This window comes from Aptenodytes forsteri, unplaced genomic scaffold (assembly GCF_000699145.1).
Source record: "Aptenodytes forsteri isolate BGI_AS27 unplaced genomic scaffold, ASM69914v1 Scaffold114, whole genome shotgun sequence".
In the NCBI taxonomy this organism is placed as follows: domain Eukaryota; kingdom Metazoa; phylum Chordata; class Aves; order Sphenisciformes; family Spheniscidae; genus Aptenodytes; species Aptenodytes forsteri.
This window is the reverse complement of record NW_008795364.1, coordinates 2,713,200-2,733,096: the sequence shown is the minus strand read 5'-3', so window position 1 is coordinate 2,733,096 and position 19,897 is coordinate 2,713,200. Positions and strand designations below refer to the sequence as shown.

The 19,897-nt window shown below is 40.2% G+C and overlaps 1 protein-coding gene across 1 annotated transcript in view; it reads right to left on the bottom strand.

Annotated features, from left to right (window-relative positions):
- Positions 1-19,897, bottom strand: part of FHOD3 (formin homology 2 domain containing 3) — a 467,442-nt gene that overhangs the window by 14,459 nt on the left and 433,086 nt on the right. The window contains exons 25-29 of the mRNA XM_019472318.1: positions 14,596-14,786; positions 12,692-12,884; positions 6,639-6,662; positions 3,818-3,989; positions 1,339-1,500 (exon numbers count right to left, since the gene is read on the bottom strand). Coding sequence (XP_019327863.1) covers positions 1,339-1,500; positions 3,818-3,989; positions 6,639-6,662; positions 12,692-12,884; positions 14,596-14,786 — 742 coding nt within the window. The remainder of the gene's footprint in view (positions 1-1,338; positions 1,501-3,817; positions 3,990-6,638; positions 6,663-12,691; positions 12,885-14,595; positions 14,787-19,897) is intronic.

Sequence of the window (19,897 nt, the reverse complement as noted above, 5' to 3'; positions counted from 1 at the left end):
AGCAAGTGCTTCTTTGGGAAAAAGGTACGTGGCAAAAAGCAGAAATAAGACTTTTTGGTGTGTGCATGAAGATAGCGTTGCTAACAGAGGAGATATTTTAGCATGGGATAAACCATGGAAATAGGCAAACATACAGGAGGTTTATTTGATATGCACAAGCCAACTAGGGCAGTCAGCACGTGCAGAACACCAGAACCGTGTGGGGAAGTGGGTAGCAGCAGAAGGTGATGCCACAAAGAGGTACGGCACAGTGTATGATGAAAAGTAAGACAGACAATCCAGTGTCAGCTCATTTTCTTTGCTTAAAGTCTGGCTCATTTAACCGGTGTCCACTTTGCTTTTGCCCTTGCTGCATGCAGGAGTCCCTTTCTTAGCACGTTGGGGAAAGTGGATATGCTTTCAGCACATGCTAGTTGATAGCAATCACTGCTTATACCAAGTGATTTTGATCACCCGCTATGTTAGAACAATTCCACAAAAACCGAAAATCTGTGTGATTTTTCACTCACTGTTGTTGTCTCCTCTTTGTCCTAACTTCCCAGAAATGCTAAAAAGATGGATGGAAAGGTAGTCAAAAAGCCACATATGGTGAATGACATTAAACACTAAAATCTTATGTTCTTTGGGTACTTATCCTTCTCACAGTAATTGCAGTAGTGTCTGCACATGAGGAAAAAAAGAACTAGAAAGGTCATCACCTCTTAAACATTGTATTTAATAAAGCACAAAATCAAATTGCTCGAACTCGGGTGCCGCAGCTCAGCCCTGCAGCCACACTACACCATTGAAAGACCACCTTATAAATGTGCTACCTTTTCTTCCCAGTGGAAGTTAAGCTCCTCTATAACCACTTTGCAGCCAAGCAGCAGTAGACATTTTGGTTTCAGTGCTGTGGAAGGATGGTACACAGCACAAGAGAGAAAGATTTTAAGAGGTGAAATCTCTCAAACTACTTTTTGCTTTAGGAATAAATTCAACTACAGATACAACTACTAATCTTCATGCCAGTTCAGGGTACCTTCACAGTCTCCATTTGAGGTCTTGATCTGACTTCTCTAGTTATGAATAAGTACTGTCATCAGAGAAGCTCTAAAGCACCATAAAACATTCTTCTTCTCTTACTGCTAAGGACATTTCAACTTCTGTAGAAGACAGTCATCCACTGCATACATCGTTTAAACAATAGCAAGAGGAATATATGCCCACCATTAAGTATACACTCAAGCTACTATGAACTACCAATGCATGTCTGCATAGTAAAGGCCTGGTTCCTACACCGATATACATAAATATCTGCATATTTGCTTATTTTGAGAAAATTAATAGCCATATACTCACATGACTTCCTATTTGCTCGTGACCGCTTCCTCTCTCTAGGCACCACTCGCTGGCTTGGCACTTGGGTGGCGGACTTTACAATACGATCCATGATCTCATCTGCTGCGTCATCCGTTGCATTAGGTGAATCATCGTTGCCAGCGTTCCACGAACCGATACGGCCTGGAAAAGTCCAGCAAATGAATTGAGGGAAAAGAAGACAGAAGTCTCTTGTATCACTTTGGTTTTGCAATTGGTTTTTTTTGGGAATTACAGCAGACAGCTCAGTCATTGCTACTTCAAATTGGCCAAAGTAGAAGACTGCCTAACGGAGAATATTTCTAAATAATACCCTAGACTCTCTGCTGTATCAGCAGAGACCCGAGAGCTCAAATGCAATTATAACTTTCTATTCCCTTCAGCCTCAGAGTCTTATACTTGACCATACAACTGGCAACTGTCTGCTAGAGACTGTCTCTCCAGCCAAGGATTGCTGGAGTGTTGTGTGACCATGTTTCCCTCTGCTCCTATTACACAGAGACTAGAAGACATGGCACATGTTAGAAATTGATGCAAATCAGCAAGACAGGTCTTTTGTACCAAAAGAGAGAATGAATCCATTTCTGAGCATCTGTATCACAGCCTAGTGCAAAGAAGACATGAAAAGGGCAAAAAATGTGGTTTGACTTATCTACTTGTCCTTTTCACAATGAAGAATTCACCTTCTCGTCACAGAGCTGTATGTGTTCTGGCACAACTGCGTGTGCCCTGTTATGAGCAGAAAAGCAAGAGTTGCTGGCAAGCTGAAAAGCTAAATAAGCAATTTTGGTTAAAACCACAAACAAACAAGTGAGCCATGTCTCCAAACCCAAGGCTTTGGCACTCCTTACTCGACAGAGCTGTGTCAGACACATCTCTGGGTTCCGCCACTACAGACTACTGTTCCGTGTGCTTTTTGTTTTTGAATAATTTGAAGGCTAGTATGCAGCGAGAACACCGACAGCGAGCTTTGCAAAAGAGTGGGTGTGGTAGAATTGCAAGCAGCTAAAAATTCACTGGCGAGGCCACTCCATATCACGTCCCCAATGTCAATAAACAACAGCTTTGATTAGCACTTTGCTCTGCTGCTTCTCTCCTGGCTATCGTCAAAAGCAGTTGTATTACGACAGAAGCTCCTGACAAGCTTCTGTCTGGCTCCCCCATCCTCTGCCTCTGCTGTTCTTCAGGGGAACACAAGCTGACTCTCATTATCAGGACACACTGCTCATTAGCATTCAATGGACTACTTCTGCTGTTCAGCTTGTTGCAGTGCAGCTTGAATTATTTCATCTTTGTACTTTAGCTAGTTGACTTGCTTCTTAAATTGGGGCTGTGAAACCTCTAAATTAGACAGGATCATGGTTTCAAGCATTAATAAACTACACACACACAGACTTAGTGGTGGATGCTCTCTGGATGTGCTATCAGTGGTATCAAAAAAGAATCAAGAAAGTGTAAGATATCCAGATGTGAGGGAAAAGAAATACCAGAACAGAAAACTGAAGACTTGAATTTGGTGCATCACCTTTACTCCAAAATCCTCTTCCAGGTATCATGTGTATGGGAGGGGGTGAGGGGAAGACGAAAGAAAATAAACTGGTGAACCCAGCGTCTGTAAAATGATTTAGCATAAAGGAAGTGGTTTAGTGGCTGCTTAAATGAAGAGGTGTACCAGTGAATCATGTCTTGGACAAAAAACAAGGCTATCTCATTGCCAAGAATGGTTGTACCAGTGAGCTCTTCTGTTAGAGTATCAGGTGTTGGAATCGGCGGATTGGGTTAGGTTTTCATTTCCTCCCTGTCAGCTTTCAGAAATCACCCATGCTGACATTTGGAAACAGCAGAGAGCCATGGACCTCAGAGAAAGAGATATCTGTCAGGACAGCAAGGAGATGCGGGGCTGTCCACAGCAGCTTTTTATGCTCCTAGGCTCCACTTAATCCACTAGCTTTGCAGTTTAGCAGGGAGATGGTTAGAAGATTAACCGTTTTTTTCCTACCCTTTTTCCTCTCCCCAGTCATTCCTAAACTGCTGCAAGGCCCTTTCACTTCAATGTGAATCGCTACTTTCTACTTGCTTCTGTTGAAAATAAAAAGAAAACCACATCGTGGATCCCCTATTTTGCCTTCATGATGAGAACAGGAATAAAAATTGGGGTGTTGGTGGGCAGCCATGTTCACAGGGGTGGGGGGAGAGGTATGAATTTCTGCAGGCTTGTTCTCCTAATGTCCCCAGGCACTACTTTGGCTGTGAGCCACGCGTTAAAACTTCAGATGAATTCTCCTACATCCCCGTGCCCCAAATCACCACCTCCAGTGTGGAAACACCACTGGGGTCTTCTCCTTCCCCTTCAACCCTTTTGCCGCGAGCGCTACGCAAGGGGGCCACAACCTGCGTTTAGGCCACCGTGCAGCTACTGTGCCACAAGAAATGTGGCCAAAAGGAAACTGCTGGCACTTACCTCGGCTGGCCCGGCTTCGAGTGCGAACCCCGAGCGCCGTGGTGCTTTCCCCGCTGATGGAGGAGGTCTTCAGCACAGCCTTCATGTTCTCATGCTCTGCAGCGTCCTCAGCGTACTGCAGCCCCTGGGGCTGGCTCTGGCAGGGGGGCGAGCTGCTGGAAAACTTGCCAGACTGCGGGAGGAAAACGGATTTGTTGTTTTAACAGAAAACAGCACGGAGAATAGGCCAGAGTCTTGACCGCGAATTGCAAGGAGAGAAGAGTCCTCTTGGGCTGGTTTGGACAGCAGATACTCCCGAAAGAGCCAGGCAACAGTTGCTCCTCTCCCAGAGCATGCACCCTGAGCAGAAATAAACTGGAAACAGGGCGGCAGCAGGGAACAGCAGACAGAATCAGAGGAAAACCAGATGCATTAGCTCAAGCCTTATAATTTTGACCTTCTGTCTGAGAGTATAAGGTAAAAGCTTGCTTTGAAACCTTCGACCCAGGCTGGGCCTGATCTGGGGTCAGGTATGACACTGAGGGAGACAGCATGAGACCCGACACAAATAAGAAATTGCTTTTTCCTGTACCATCACCTTTCAGTAACAAGGCAAAACTGGGAGAAGAGTATTCGAGGAAGAGAGACCTTTCCCTCTTGCCTCTCTGCGTTGCTGCACAGAAAACTCTCAAAATGGTCTAAAACACAAATACCTACAAGTAACCTTAAAATACATTACCAGTAATGCTGAAAAAATCCCCGGTCCCAAAACACCCAGCCAAATTATTTCATGGCCAAAACACAAAAACTGCAGTCAGCAGTTAGAAGAACAAACAAAACCTTACAAGAGATTTAGGAATCTGCCCTCTGCTTCCCCCCCCATGATTTTCCTGTCACCACGACTACATTAACAACAGCGGCTACATTAGCTGGGCTTGCATAGCACGTGGATGCAGCAGCTCCACCGGTGACTGAAAACAGCCGTCTAGAAATGGATGAGAACAGCAGAAACAGATACTTTCTAAGGAGAAGAGCATGCATCGCTGGGCTGCTCTCCCTTCCCAGCCTCTGCCTACAAAGGGCTGTGATGCTGGTATTCGCTCCACTGCTCTTATCTACAGAAAGGCTAAAAGCACATTTAAAATACAGTCCTGGCTGCAGAAAAGACAGGCTCTGTCAACAGCAAACAGGCATCAACAGATAATAATATCCCTCAGTATTTTCAGTCATATCAGTCCAGCATCAGAAACTGAAATATGTTTTCTTTTTCTTTTTAATCTTTCTTACTCCTACCAATTCAGCACAGATGAAAGAAGGTGTGCTACATTCTCTTCTCCCTTTGCATAATAAACAACATTAATTATTCACTTGACGGTATCGAGCTAGTCAGTTAAAGGGATGCAAACCTGCAGAGCCTTTCTGTCAGAGAACAGTACATTGGAAGAAAAGACTGGGCCCTACTTTCAGGGCTTTGATCGAGTCCCTGGGGCTGTCAAGACTGCAAACTGAAAGTATCTAATCTGGAAATCAATGACAGGGTAATTCTATTTTCACATAATGACTTTACGGGGTAGGATAGCAAGTTAACAGAGGAGCAGTAGCAAAACAATAATCCCTACGAGGCACTGAACTAAATATATCAGTGTGAGATTTATTTTTGATAGTGAGAAGTTTGTTTTCTTGTTAAAATATTAGCTTGCAACATTTTGATGTGGGAAGTGTGCAAGTGCTAGAGTATCACGTTAAATTAAAAGACAGAAAACCATTAGAGAGAAACTTCTATGAAAGTGCATGCCATTTTTGCATTAAGAATACTCTCTTACACACAATGGTTTGTAACGCTGATCAATACCATCCAGAAAAAAACCAAAGGACAAAGTCGTGACATAACTATTAGTTACTATTCACACAGGTTAGTTAAATGTTGGCATAAAAAGGCTAATTTGTGTAATTTTCTTTCTGCGCCCCAAGCTATACAGCATGAATCATCACTGGGGGAGAAGCTCTATAGCCAGAAGTTTTATTTTACTTCTTTAATTTTCAGATGTTGCTGTAGATTAATGCCCAAACCCCAGCCTCTTGAGCAAATGACTGCCATTATGAAACAGTGAGCATTAAGCCACATTGTTTATGTTCAGCAAATTGAAGAAAGCTCTAATGCTGAACAAAAAATGCATTGCACAATAGATGCTCCTCAAACCAATAAATTGTTTTATTATGAATATAGCACATTATAGTTCTTAAATTATTTATTCACTCCTTTCTTCATTTTCAACATCACCTTCAGGAGCACTTTATGATAAATACGTGAACTACTCTGTGGCTCACCTCTGTGGTGACTGCAGTATCTTATTCGCAGTTCATACAGCAAAGAGAACCGCTACAATTTGCTTTGCATCCCTATATCCTGATGCTTTTGAACACTTTATGAAATAATACCATTTGGACTTACACAGCTTAATAACGAGTATGAAATTATCATGGTAATCTGTAGCCCAAGGTAACTGATGATCCCCATAACATTCAGATCACTGATGTTTTGGGTAGTGGGGATACTTTGCAGTTTAGTAAACAGACATTAAGGAAAAGAAATGAGGAAACTTAACGTTATTAAGGCCTCAGATCAGGATATCCTTATTCAAGAGAGCAGGTATGCATATGGTTAAAGCTGACTGTAAAAATGCATTCTTACGATTGAGCCAAAAAGCTATGAGAAAAATGTCATGGTTCATAGTTCCAGTTGAGCAGATGGAGTTGAGCAGTCCATACTATCTGAGTTAGAAATTAGGTGTCACAGCACACGGGGGACATGGGAATGACATGCTCTTTCAGAGAACCATACCTCAGCATCCTCTTCTTCATCGGTCTGCCACCGGAAACAAAGGACAGGGTGGAGAAGGACAAACAGCAAGATTTAGGAAAGACAGTATGGTCAACCACAACAGAGTAAGAGGTAACCATGGTACTGTTTATGCAATTATAGGAGGACATAAAAATACAAAGCGTGTAAGAAATTCATTCCTTAGATAATCAGCTTGCTTTTTTTTTTTTAAAGTTAATTGTACATAGAACGGACTATCACTGTCAGTAGGGTATATAAAAATTTCCTGATTTTTCTTAGAGAAATTACGAACTGAAACTAGCCCTAACCCATCCTATTTCTCTCCCTTGAGCCATGCGGTTGCTTGCCCACTTTTTGCCCTTTGAAAATTGAGAACACTAGGAAGGACTCCCTCTCCTTTTTCCAGCTGCGTTCAGCACAGGGAGGTCCTGGCTGCTTTCTCCCAGTGCAGGGGTCAGCTTCTTGGCAATTCCTTTTCTCTACACTGAAGTGCTTGTTTTAATTCCTTTTTTAAGCTGGGGCTTTTCAACTTCCAATTTAGCAGAGCACTCAGGTCAAATGCTGAGTAGTCTTTGAATAAATGCTTAAAGTTCTTCAGTAGCTGCCTGATATCAGATCCTGGGAATTAGAGAGATACAATTATCCTTTGTCATTCAGTGCTTTCATGCTTTGTGACAGCAGGCGTGTAAAACTATCTTGACAGTTACACTACATTAAATGCAATGGGCATATCAAAATATTGTGGTATATGGAGTGTTCTTAAATTTGGGGATTTACAGGGAATTAGCAAACTATTTAGAGCTGTGTTCCCAAATGCCTGGGGAATTCTTCATAGGGTTGTCAGATGCCCCACATGGAAGGTTCCCAAAGTAAAACACAGTTTCTCAAGTATCTGGGCTCCTTGTTTCCATAATTTTCAGTTTGACTGCTTATAAAGTACAAACATAGCCCAGAAATTCGATGCATTTTTTTATTTGTGGGTTTTGTTTTGTTTTTTAAAAGCAGCATTCCACCAATTCTATTCCCCTCCCTCATATTACTAATACATATTTTTTACCTTATCTCCATCTCAGCTATGATTTCAGTCTAGGATTGATACATTCTGTTCCAGAAACATTCATCATTAAACATGAAAGTCTGATTTACTTTGGCCCTCAGCTTAGTTTCAGCACAATCTCCATAAGAAGATTAGCTGTGAGAGTGCTGAGCAGCGCATTAACATTACTTTTTAAGGGTATGTTTTATTCAAAGAGTGAGATGCTTATTTTTCTTTGGACAGTGGCACTGAGAGAAACATGGGCAGATGTTTCGCAGCGCGACCTATTAAACATGAAAGTCTGATTTACTTTGGCCCTCAGCTTAGTTTCAGCACAATCTCCATAAGAAGATTAGCTGTGAGAGTGCTGAGCAGCGCATTAACATTACTTTTTAAGGGTATGTTTTATTCAAAGAGTGAGATGCTTATTTTTCTTTGGACAGTGGCACTGAGAGAAACATGGGCAGATGTTTCGCAGCGCGACCTCGTCAGGTTGGACGGGGCTCTGAGCAACCTGATCTATTGAAGATGTCCCTGCCTACGGCAGGGGGGCTGGACTAGATGACCTTTAAAGGTCCATTCCAACCCAAACTATTCTTGATTCCATGTTACTTTGGCCCTCAGCTTAGTTTCAGCACAATCTCCATAAGAAGATTAGCTGTGAGAGTGCTGAGCAGCGCATTAACATTACTTTTTAAGGGTATGTTTTATTCAAAGAGTGAGATGCTTATTTTTCTTTGGACAGTGGCACTGAGAGAAACATGGGCAGATGTTTCGCAGCGCGACCTCGTCAGGTTGGACGGGGCTCTGAGCAACCTGATCTAGTTGAAGATGTCCCTGCCTACGGCAGGGGGGCTGGACTAGATGACCTTTAAAGGTCCATTCCAACCCAAACTATTCTATGATTCCATGATATTCCCTTTACAATCCTTTTGTTTTTTTCCATCCCCCGGGTGGCAGGGAGTCACACCGTAAAGCAATTCTTCTGAAGAAGGCCATCGTTCACTTTTTGGCATGAATAAGAAACAGAAAGGAGAAGAATGGGAAGCAAGAACATACTTGTACTCTAATCCATATGTACATCTATCTAATAAATAAAAGGCAGGAGGAGAGGAAATTAAGCTAAACAATATGCAAAAGGCACTCAGGGAAAGGTGAAACAGCAGCGTACACACATTACAAAGTGTGTGCTCCAAACAAAAGTGTATTATATTATTAGTTTATATCAAGCTAGATTTTTACAAGGGAAGTCCCAGCTGCTGGCCTTCCTGCCCATTTGATCTAGCTAGAAGTGATTTGCTGTGGACTTTCTTTAAGGGCAATGTACTCCTCTCTGTTTGACTTTGCTCATCTCCAGTACCCGGGGCATGACCATTTCCCTTCCTCCTGCTCTGGGTGGAGAGGGCTCACACCTAGAACTGCTGTCCTTCTGCACCCAAAGCTACTCCTGTGCACAGGAGGAGCAGTTCACCATCCCCATCATGTTTCCATGTCTGGAGAGCCATTTGCCCGCAGCAAATACTGACAACAGGATTCAAAGTAGCAAAATAAATAAATCAAACTTTTGTTTCACAAGGGAATCTGTTCTCACCCAGGTGTGTACATTCTGCCTTTTATTTCCTCCTTCATTTCATCATTATAAATACACTGAGAAATATTAATAAATTAGGAAATTTTTAACATGTAATATTACCAAAAAGCGCTGAAAGAATATTGCTATACTGAATACTGCTAGCAGGCACAAGATGTTAATTTTTTAAAAAAAGGCTGCTTGATTCTTGTGTCATCCAATATTGGAAGTTGCAGGACAATCTGAGATGTCCCTCCTTCCCTCCCTCCCTTCCTTTCTTTCTCCCTCCCTCTCTCCCATTTTTCCTTTAGACTAGCATTTCTATGTGGTGGATTTGCCATTTCAAAATATTATTTCTATTACATAGCAATTTTGGAATTGAAACTCTTAAGTATTGTAAAAAGCAGAGCTTCATACATCTGGGAGACAGATGCTTATATTACCTACTATTATTAAAAATCATTAAAAAGCTCAGACTTGTATCTATAATTGCATTTCTTCTCTATTTTGCTTGCTTGTTATTTTTCACGTGCCTGAAATGAGTGCTATCATTGGCTAAAGCCAGATATAAGGTTACAGAGACTAGGCAATTTTCCCTGTGGCAACTCACTGTTCTTCTCCCTTTTTTTTTTCCTTACACACCCCCCCCCTCCCCCCCCAATCTTTCTCTTGTGGCCAACATTCACCAAGATTTAAACTGACAGTGCCCAGTCCACTTCAGCTATTAAAGAACATATAAAGATCTCTGTGGTAAAAGTCTGAAAGAAAGACTGGAAATATTCCCCATCGTGTTTCTCAGCCCTACTCCATGTGAGCAGTTGCTGAAGCTGATGCAAGTTCTCCACGCAAAGAGCCAGCAGACTCTCTCCACGCAAAGAGCCAGCACCCCTCTGCCTTCCAAGTCTGCAGGGGGGACCAAGGTTTAAGAGATATGTGCCTTCTCGTTAAGAACTGGGATGATTCTAGCTTATTCCTTTCCCATTTTTGCTAAAATCCCTCTTCTTCTGCCTAAAAGCAATGTACTGTAAGGTGATAAAAATGAGATCCTGAGGAAACTTTCAAAAGGACAGGGAGGTAAATATCAAATAACCGCACAATCCTTCTAGGTCACCAAAAGCAGAAATTAAAATTCCACATGACTACTTCTTATTAGGATTACTTTCTACAAAGAGTTTCTTTCCAGTGTCAAGATCTAAACTTTCTTCTATCAGTGTTTTGTAACTAGTTGAACATACTGTCAATGCATTACTGATATATCTTCCCTTTCCAATGCCTTCAAATATAAAACACTAAGAAAATCAAGACCAGATAAAAATCACAGCCAACACAAGACTACAATAAAACTCTCCTTTTTCATCATTCTTCACACATAAATATCTTCCATCCTGCTGACTTGGAAACTTGTTTTGAGGTAGATCTGACTTTGAAGTTGTCAAAGGAAGCTGTGACAAATAGTCTGATGCAACTTTAATTCTGTTTTACCATATACTGCAATCAAATGAATGGTGAACGAGGCCATATTACCGGGCTACAGTTAAAGAGATTTAGTAAGTCCTGAAATAACCATACGGCCACATGAATAACTCCCTTAAACAACATCTCTATAAGGGGAGTTTTAAAGAATGTGGTTTTTTACTCCAGCAGACTTTTTGTTTTTAAGCTAATAGGACCATTATATAATTGTAAATTAGTGATAGGCAAAAAATGCTCCCTTTCTGGAGACCTATATTTAGGTGGAACACTAGCTGTCAGATGGCATTTAATTCTTCTCAAATCCCAACACTACCTTGAGCTGAACAAGAGATCTTCTTCCAATAATACAATTTTCTGGGAAAGGCCTAGCTGCCTCCTTTCTTACATTTTCAGAGAACAGCCACCGTCCCTGGCTCTGCTCCTCACTGACTAGCCGTCAGCCCTGAGCCACCTTCTGGTTTGAAAGGGTCCCTTCTCTCCGCCTCCTGAACCCAGCTGCCAGTGATCAGATTTCCTTTTCCTTTTCCCTACGTGTTTCCTGCAGGAACAGGACGTAGAGAAGCTTTCTGTCCTGCCACAGCCAGTTCTTCTGGACAGATAATGCAGAAACACTACATCACACAGTAGGAAAACAGTAACTCCTTCATGTCTCAGTATTGTTTACACTAGTGAAAAGCATTGAAGCTACCTGAGGAAATGAGCATTTTAATTCACTAATCTCTTCGGTTACTGTTATCTTTTAGCTCTGCTAGAATACGGCAGGAAAACCGAGAAGCAACTGAAGAAAGTGATCTCAGTTCCCCAGTGGTAGTTTTGAAAAATTGTATACTATACCCTTCGCATAAAATCAGAGCCTCTTCTTAACCTGAGGCTAGACCAAAAGGAAAATCTTTTGAGATAATAATACAGGTTTAACATTTTCTCTAGATGGGGCAGATTTCCAAATTTAAAGAGGATATTGCCAGGAAAGATCTACAAATGATGGCGAGTCAATGACTTAAATACAATCTCAATTTATATCAGTCTCAATACATATCTATATTTTGACCCATGTTGCCTGAGCCATAAAACTGTAATCAGCTTAGGGCTTTTCATGCCAAAGGCAGGGGCAGCTTTATATGCAATGAACCACTCGCATCTGATCGAGACTCCAGATTTGGATTTTGAGACAGCTGGAAACTTTTATTAAGTACTGGCACTTCTTAAAACTTTATTTGAATTGAGTCAAACTACATCAATTTTAAAAAAAGAAGATAAAAAAAAAATCAAGGGGATTTTAAAGCTTGCTATGCTGAGAAAACTAATCCTATTTTAATTTATTCTATCAGTATGCAATCATACAGTCAAAAAATTTGCAGGGTAACATCTACTGTGAACATAAATTTGTCCATTCTTTCAGAACCCCAAAGTAGCCTGTTCCCATAAAATTGGCTGTTCTGTGCTTTAAAGTTAAGAAGAAAATTGCTGCGCGTGTGCATGCATATATATACACACATAAAAATAGATAAAATACTAAGATTAAAGACTGTATTAGAATATTCAAAGATGGAGGAAAAAAGCCATTTAAATTCGATTGTAACCACTTAAATGGCTACAATGGTTCATCATTTAAATCACGCCCTCAATTAGGAGCCTAATTTCTAGGTTTTTTGCCTTTTTCATATTCTTGGCTGATCAGGTACACACAGTTCCTGGTGTCTTCTAGATATTTTGGGCACCGTCTGTGCAACACACAGAGATGCTCTTTTTGGATGCTTAATTTCAGTTTGTTGTCATTCTATAAATTGGTATGAAGCAAGAAATATACACAATCAAGGACTTGCAAGTTTTTTCTTCTAAGAGAACAGAGTTCATTACTTACAGTAGAAGAACCTCTTAAGAATAAAAATAAAGAGTAACAACACTTCGTATACGACATTCGATGAAAGAAAGTTTTAAAAATCCATGCTGTGGGAGATACGTTTTGCCACTTACATCTGTTATCATTTTCCCTCTGGTCTTGTTTCTTTCCCTGTGGTTAGCTCGTTTCTGTTTTTGCTGCAAAACTCGTTCCCTGGTGGTGCGGTATTCCAGAGCAAATTCGCTAATAATTTTGCAGAACTTATTGATGTTGACTTCACGTATTGCATAGGGAGGATGGCCCATAAATAACAAAAATGAGTGAAACCTGGAAAACAATGAGTTCATAAATGCAAAGGGAAAAAATCTTTATTGATGGTTTCTGGAAAAAAACCCCACATTTCAGTGAATCCATTTATTACTTTATTAGCTCCCATCATTTCTTTTGTGCTACAGAATTTTCATGGATGCTTTGCATAACACTGGCATGTTTTATAATTAAAACCATGAAAGTCTAGTCTATGATAACTTCATCCCAGTCCACTTTCCCAGGCTGATGCAGGAGATAAGATGTTTATGGAACTCCATCTACTTTATATGACTAATTTGGCATGTGAATGACCAGTTTCATTTCAGTTATAGAAAAAATATTTATTAAGTTTCAATTTTATTTATTTGTATTAAGCAACTTCAAAGAGGCTGTTAGGATGTTGGGGAAAGTCTAGACAAGAAGAATGCAGATTTACAGGCTAGCAAACACAAGAAGGAAAGCATTTCTGGTTCACAAAACTGACCATAAAATTGTATTATCTACCAAGTACTTTAGTTTGGGATACTCTCAATTCACAGTTTTACTGCTTCTGTGGCATTCAGAGCTTTTGCAGTATTTGCAACTTTTACTATTGCTTCTATATTGCATGATTTACAATAGAGCACTGAATGTTTAAAAATGTATGGGAATTCCTTTTAACTGCATCTACATCCCTGACAATAAAAAGTCTTCCCAATCCTAGAAAGATGCATGTACACGGATACATTTTTGGAGAAGTATAGTAGTAGTTGCAGGACATAATAGGAAAAAGTTAATATTTTTCTTATTTGTACAATGCATATGATAAACACAACAGGAAACTGGTGAATTCACTTCCCTTCCACTGCAATTGGGATGTCTGCTTACTTATGGCATGAAAACCAAGTCATTATGAAAACAAAAGAAGAGCTGAATCAACTTCTCAAGAGTATATCCACAAATTTAGGATCATTTGGAATCCAGATCCTAATTTTGACCACAGCAATTTGGAAATTATTCACAAGTTGGAAAATCTCTCAAAATTTCATTAATAAGCAGGAACACAGATAAATTACTCAGATGACTTAAGCTCCATTTGTGAATCTGAAAAAAAGCAGCTCAGGTGTATTGCAGAATTACCATGAATATGTACATTTCAAAGCACTGCAATTACTGTTAACTCCATTGGATGAAACTAAACCCAACAGCAAGTCCTAAGGAGAGGAATCTTAATTCTGTCTTCTGCTGCGTAGGCATAAAACACAAAGTCATAGACCTTGCAAATAGGAGTGGTGCTGCCTATAGAAGAACTCATTGTACAAGACTCGTTTCAGTATCTGCATATGACAAATTCGTCATTAGAACTTCATTTTTTTGCTACAGCCTGTTCTTGTTTATCAGAGAGTGAGTCAATCCCCCTCAAAAGTATTCAGGGAAGGACAGAAAATATAGCAACTTAACCATAAAGCTGCTGGCTTTTGGGGACTAGGTGTTAAAAGACAGTTATTGCACCTTGGGAATAAATGATTGCCTGGATCATTGATCTTTTCATCAGAAATTCAGAAACTTTCTGGAGTAGGGATCTTTCTTAAATGGTGTCTATAACAAAGAATGCACCACATACATCCTGGTAACACTACTTGCTGGAATGTGGATTACACACTTAAAAACATATTTATGATGTCATAATTTATAATTTTAGCAAGTCATTTATTATCAAGATATTGCTGTCACCAATCTAATTCCGTACCTGTTAATTATTCTTCTATGAACAATCTTCAGGATTATGATTCTTTCTGCACAGTCTTTAAGGAACTCGGACATTTTTTGCTTTAGAGTTGGCTTCATTTCATGCTTTGCTATAGCCTTAAGGTGATCCCATGATGCTTTGCACCGTCTTTCCATCTGACACAAGTTTTCCTGGAGTTGTTCAAAGTCAACCTGAAAAAAAAGAAAAGAAAATAAAATGTAACACTTTAAGCAAAATCACTTTGGTAGTATCCTTGGATATCTGAACAATGCAATGTAGGTATAAGAAAGGGTCAATGTAGTTGCAGCACAACATTAATTCACATTATTAATTACTGCTAAATAATTCAGAAATAGCTTTCTCTATCACACTTTGTCTAGACATGAAATGTCAGTAAGGAAAACAAACCAAAGAAAAACCCATACACGTATATATTTGGTTTTAGTCTTGGACGCCTAACACCTAAAGAAGGGACAATAAAATATTGTGATGTGTTTTTTCCCTTGCTAATAACTTCACGCCTGCACCAAGCAACTGCATGACTCAGTTATTTCTGAGGTAATACAAAACTTTATGTTTTTCTTAATCCTTTTCTCTACTACTCATAGCTTTTTATACCCTGTTTACTGCTCACTGCTGTACCCAGCCAACACTTCTCCAGTTTAGGAAGCACTTGGATCTATTCCCTAGCCATGCACCAACTTGTTAATAGATGATCTACTTCTAATCACAAAATTCACGGGCCAGAATTTTTTAAAGCTCTATTGAAAGTAAGTGTTATTTAATGATCTCAGCGCTAACTTTCATCCTTTGATATACAGTACGAATATGCCGGCTTGTAACAAGATCATATAATGGCTTTGAAAGTCTCTCAACACAGTTAAAATAAATGACTGCATCCTACAGTAACATTCATCAGGACAGAAGCCAACACATTCCACAGAAGGTAAGAGAGAGCGTCTCCTTTATTCATCAACCAAAAAAGGTGTTCAAATCGCAATGGTCTACAGAAGACATTCAGGATGCGTTGCTAACAACCGGACAAAGTGCATTAACGACCCAGCCACAGCACACAACAGACGAAAAAAGTAAAACTACCTAACATGTTCTTGAATTCTGAAGAAAGGAAGAATTTATTTTATAATACCACTTCACAGTTCAGATGAACTCAAGCTATAAAATACAGATTTAGCTCTCAGATTCTAAGCACGTCAGTGTTTGGGATGTTACAGTCTGGTACTCCAGTTAATTCCTTAATGCTAAGTGAAAACCAGTGTCAGAGACAGGTTTTAGTTCACTCTTTTTAGCTGTGTGCAGCACCCACTGCTGAGACCTATACTGAGGATAGCCAGAAGAAATGCATGATTATTAAAAAGCTCCTGGTATTGATTTGATTTGTTTTTGCTGTGATTTATAAAGTGATGAATTTTTCCTCTTCACAAGGAAATAAAAACATCCTTTGATCCATTCTGCTATTCAGAAAAGCCCTGCAGGCGGAGCAGCTGTGGGGTTTTTGTTTTCCTTATATCCATATCAATGCATATGTTTAAAAAAAAAAAAGAGTCCTTTCCAGGTCAGTATTTTCACTGTTGATGATAAACACATTGCTGCTCTCCATAGATGGTATATCTAAAACACACATGGGAAAAAATACTACCCATCCTATTAAGGAAAAAAAGCCAAGAGGAGGTATTTCTAGGTCTTACTTGTAAGAATTATCCAACCTGGTTGGGGAAGTCTCTCAGCCCCTGCAGCAAAGAAATTTAATTTTATGACATTTTATGACAGCTTTCACTGAAAACGGAATGAGTTTTAATCTATCAAAAAGCTCTGAGGTTCAAGCCTGTAGGGGTTCAAGAGACATCTCTGGAGAACCGCCTATCTGCAGGGAAAAGATGTGGCAAATTCCCTGCCACATGAAACCCGCCAACAGCCAGTGCATTCACAAGAGTGGGCAGTTTCAGCGGGGACTGGGGATGCACAGGAATCTTTGAGCACAATCAAAAATTCAGATGTCTGGGGAAATCCTAAGGAGACAGCAGCAAGGAGAATGCCACCTGAGCTCCCCTGGAACAAATCTCCGTGGAGCACACACGGCTCTGCTTGAGCAGAAGTTGTAAACTCCTGGAAGGAGTAAAGCAGGAAATCCAATATAGGGTAATGTGTCTGTGAATTCCCCACATGCAAACTGTCCTGTGCCCACAAGAATGTGACAAACCTTCATGAAACTGAAAATCTATGCAAACTGTCCTGTGCCCACAAGAATGTCACAAACCTTCATGAAACTGAAGATCTGGCTGCCAGCTCTCCAGAGTTTGGTCACTTTGTTTGTGGACACACTTACAGAAAAATATCCATGTGTGAAATACTAAAAGTCAAAACTTTTCAGAGACAACCATGTACCCCACCTGATATTTCATGAAGTGCTATTTCACCAGTGCAAATTTTGCAGGCAGGCACAGAATCCATTGCATTTCAGTCTGCTCTAGGTCTTACATGCAAGGAGTTAAGTGAAGCTTCTTCACACGCAATATACCATACAACATCCCTTTCCTCTATCCAAGGTGTAGAAACTGCCTCCCAACAGAGCACCAGAAAACAAATCTAAGTCTTCAGATCTCTCTAAAAAAAACAAGCAATCAAACAAAAAGACTAGCATTTATCAGCCTGCTGACAAGATTTTTCCTATTAGATCTCACAGAAGTGAGATGTAAATGTTCAGGCTGGATCAGCTTAAAGGGAAAATTCTGAAGTTAAAAATATTTGGACTCTACTGAAAAACATTTGACAGTTTGCAGCTTTAGAGTACTACCTGCATGACATTTCAAACCACAGAAAACAAGCTTCCCCCTCGCCCCTTTTTCTCCTAACAGCAATAGCACTAATGGGATGCTCTCCAATGGGAAACAGCGTAATGTGTCAAGCACGGTCACCCTCACTCTACCTCCTCTCTGCTTAATTTACATACCTTGCCCTCATGTTTCCTCTGCTATCCCCTTTTTTTCTTCAGTGCTCACGTTCAGATAAGAAATTAGCCGTAAACCTCGTAGCACAGTAAAACTAAAGATCCCCTGACCACTGATCTTCTAACTGGACTCTCCTGCAATTGCAGATACTTGTACACAGGATCCAGGTGATGTTTTTTTCTAGGCTAGTGGAATATAACATCCAGGTTGCATGCCAGCAATTAGTGTATCTTAAGTGTATCTATCAACCCTCACAAAGACTGGCTTTCCATGGCTATCTGAAATAGCAGTATGTATTATTAACTGATAAAATACACCAAAATCCTGTTAAGTAATATGCTCTTATTCTGCAAACTCTTACATTTTCTAAGCCTTGTAACATGTTGGACTATTAACCAAGGCAGACAGCTACTAATTCCCTTAATTATGAGCACCAGATTCCACTGAAAAGCAGGATCCTGAGGAATTTGACATCCTCAGATCCTTTTCTCTCTTCGCTGTGAAGCCGAATGCATCATGGACGTGAAGGAGCTTTTATCATATTCTAAGCAGCAGCAGTCAAATGACTATGTGGCCAACAAGCGTCTCCATTTTATGCACATTTGTATCATAAAACAGCAGGTACTTGCATCAGTGGAAAACGTAAGTAAAATTCAAATCCATCTGAAAAGCAACAACTTAGCCTCACTTTAACTGAGGTCATCGACCATGGAAGATGAGCACAGTGGTCCAAACCTAGATCTAATATTTGTGCACAAATGTTTAAAAGCAGTCACACTGTTTAGCAATATCCTTGTAATTTCTTTTTTTTTGGCCATTTTTACTATTATTGTTGTTCTGTTTAGGATGTCTTCTAACACTGAAAGTGTTATACACAAATATAACAGCAACAACGATGAGAAATGATCTCCCAACTACGTGTCCCTGTGATAAGGAGAACAAGCACTTGTGTGGAGTAATAATGACAATTATTCAACCTAATATGCATAACGGAAACATGAAAAGGCATATATAACAGCATACCACATCCCTGCCAGTCATAATGGTAGAAAGACACAATTCCTTTCTTTTTTTTTGTTCTTTCTTTCTCGAAAGGAAAGATGCACCAATTCTCACCCGCAGCTGGAAGGCCATGCTGGGACTAAGGAGGAGTTCAGGTGAGTTTCGCATCACATTGTGGCTCCAGGAGACCTCAGCGTAGGAGGTGCTTGAACAAGAACCGCTGTGGCATTATTTTATAACTGCGCTCCACTGAATAAAAGGAAGCAGTAATCTGAAATGGTCATTACAGCTTTCTCCCTGGATAGCTGTTGTGCCCAGCCCCAGGTTTTGGAGGAAGGTGGTAAACATACATTCTTCTTTCTCCTCAACTCAGTTCACGTATGTGCAAAAGACATGCAGCTTGCTAGTCCTGCTTACTGTTACCTTCTGCTACAATTTTAAAAATAAATCTCTTTTTTTTCCTCAGGCAAAAGAATGAGTGGTCTTAGGTTGTTACGCAAAATAAAAATGACTTTTCTTTCAGACACTGTGTAATGTTTATTTGCATTTGTAAACCAATTTAGAAAAAGCAACTTTCTAGACGCTCCTGGGATATATTTGATATGTTCCTCCTTTCTCCTGCCAGGTTCCTCTCCATTCACAACCACACTAACTGAAAAATATTCAGAACTATTCATTATTTATCTGTGAAATCTCTTGCTAGGCCCACTGTTCAGTCTTCTGAGAAGTGCCTTTGTAGACACTGTTGCATCAGAGTGGAGTAGCTGGAGACAGTCCATCCAAATAGGATTTAAAGACTAATTTATGTGACACAAGGCCTGCAGGGTCAGCCTCATTCAGGAAACCATTGCCATAAGTCACTAATGGGCAACTTAAAAAAAAATAAATCTATTTTTCAATTTAATGCACCACCATATTTTGCACAAATGACACTCAGACCAAGAATAAAACCCTCCAACCACATGCCAGCAATACCAGCACTCATTTTAATCCCTTTATATCATTATTTATTGCTTGCTACCATAGTAACAGATGATGACTCCGCAATGAACAACAATAGAAAAAAGAATTCTACCAGGTTTCTCACTTCACTGGGCTGAGATTTCAATATCGCATGATACACCTACTGCTCAAATGACGCTGGTTTTCACCTGACTCAAAAACTACCACCACCACCACCACCATCAAGTGGCTCAGCGTTTACTTCCCTGCCCATCCAGGTTCCACAACACTGGTCCTTTAAAAGGCTTATTTTTTCCAAGTTGTCCTGGTTTCAGCAGGGACAGAGTTAATTTTCTTCCTAGTAGCTGGTACAGTGCTGTGTTTTGGATTTA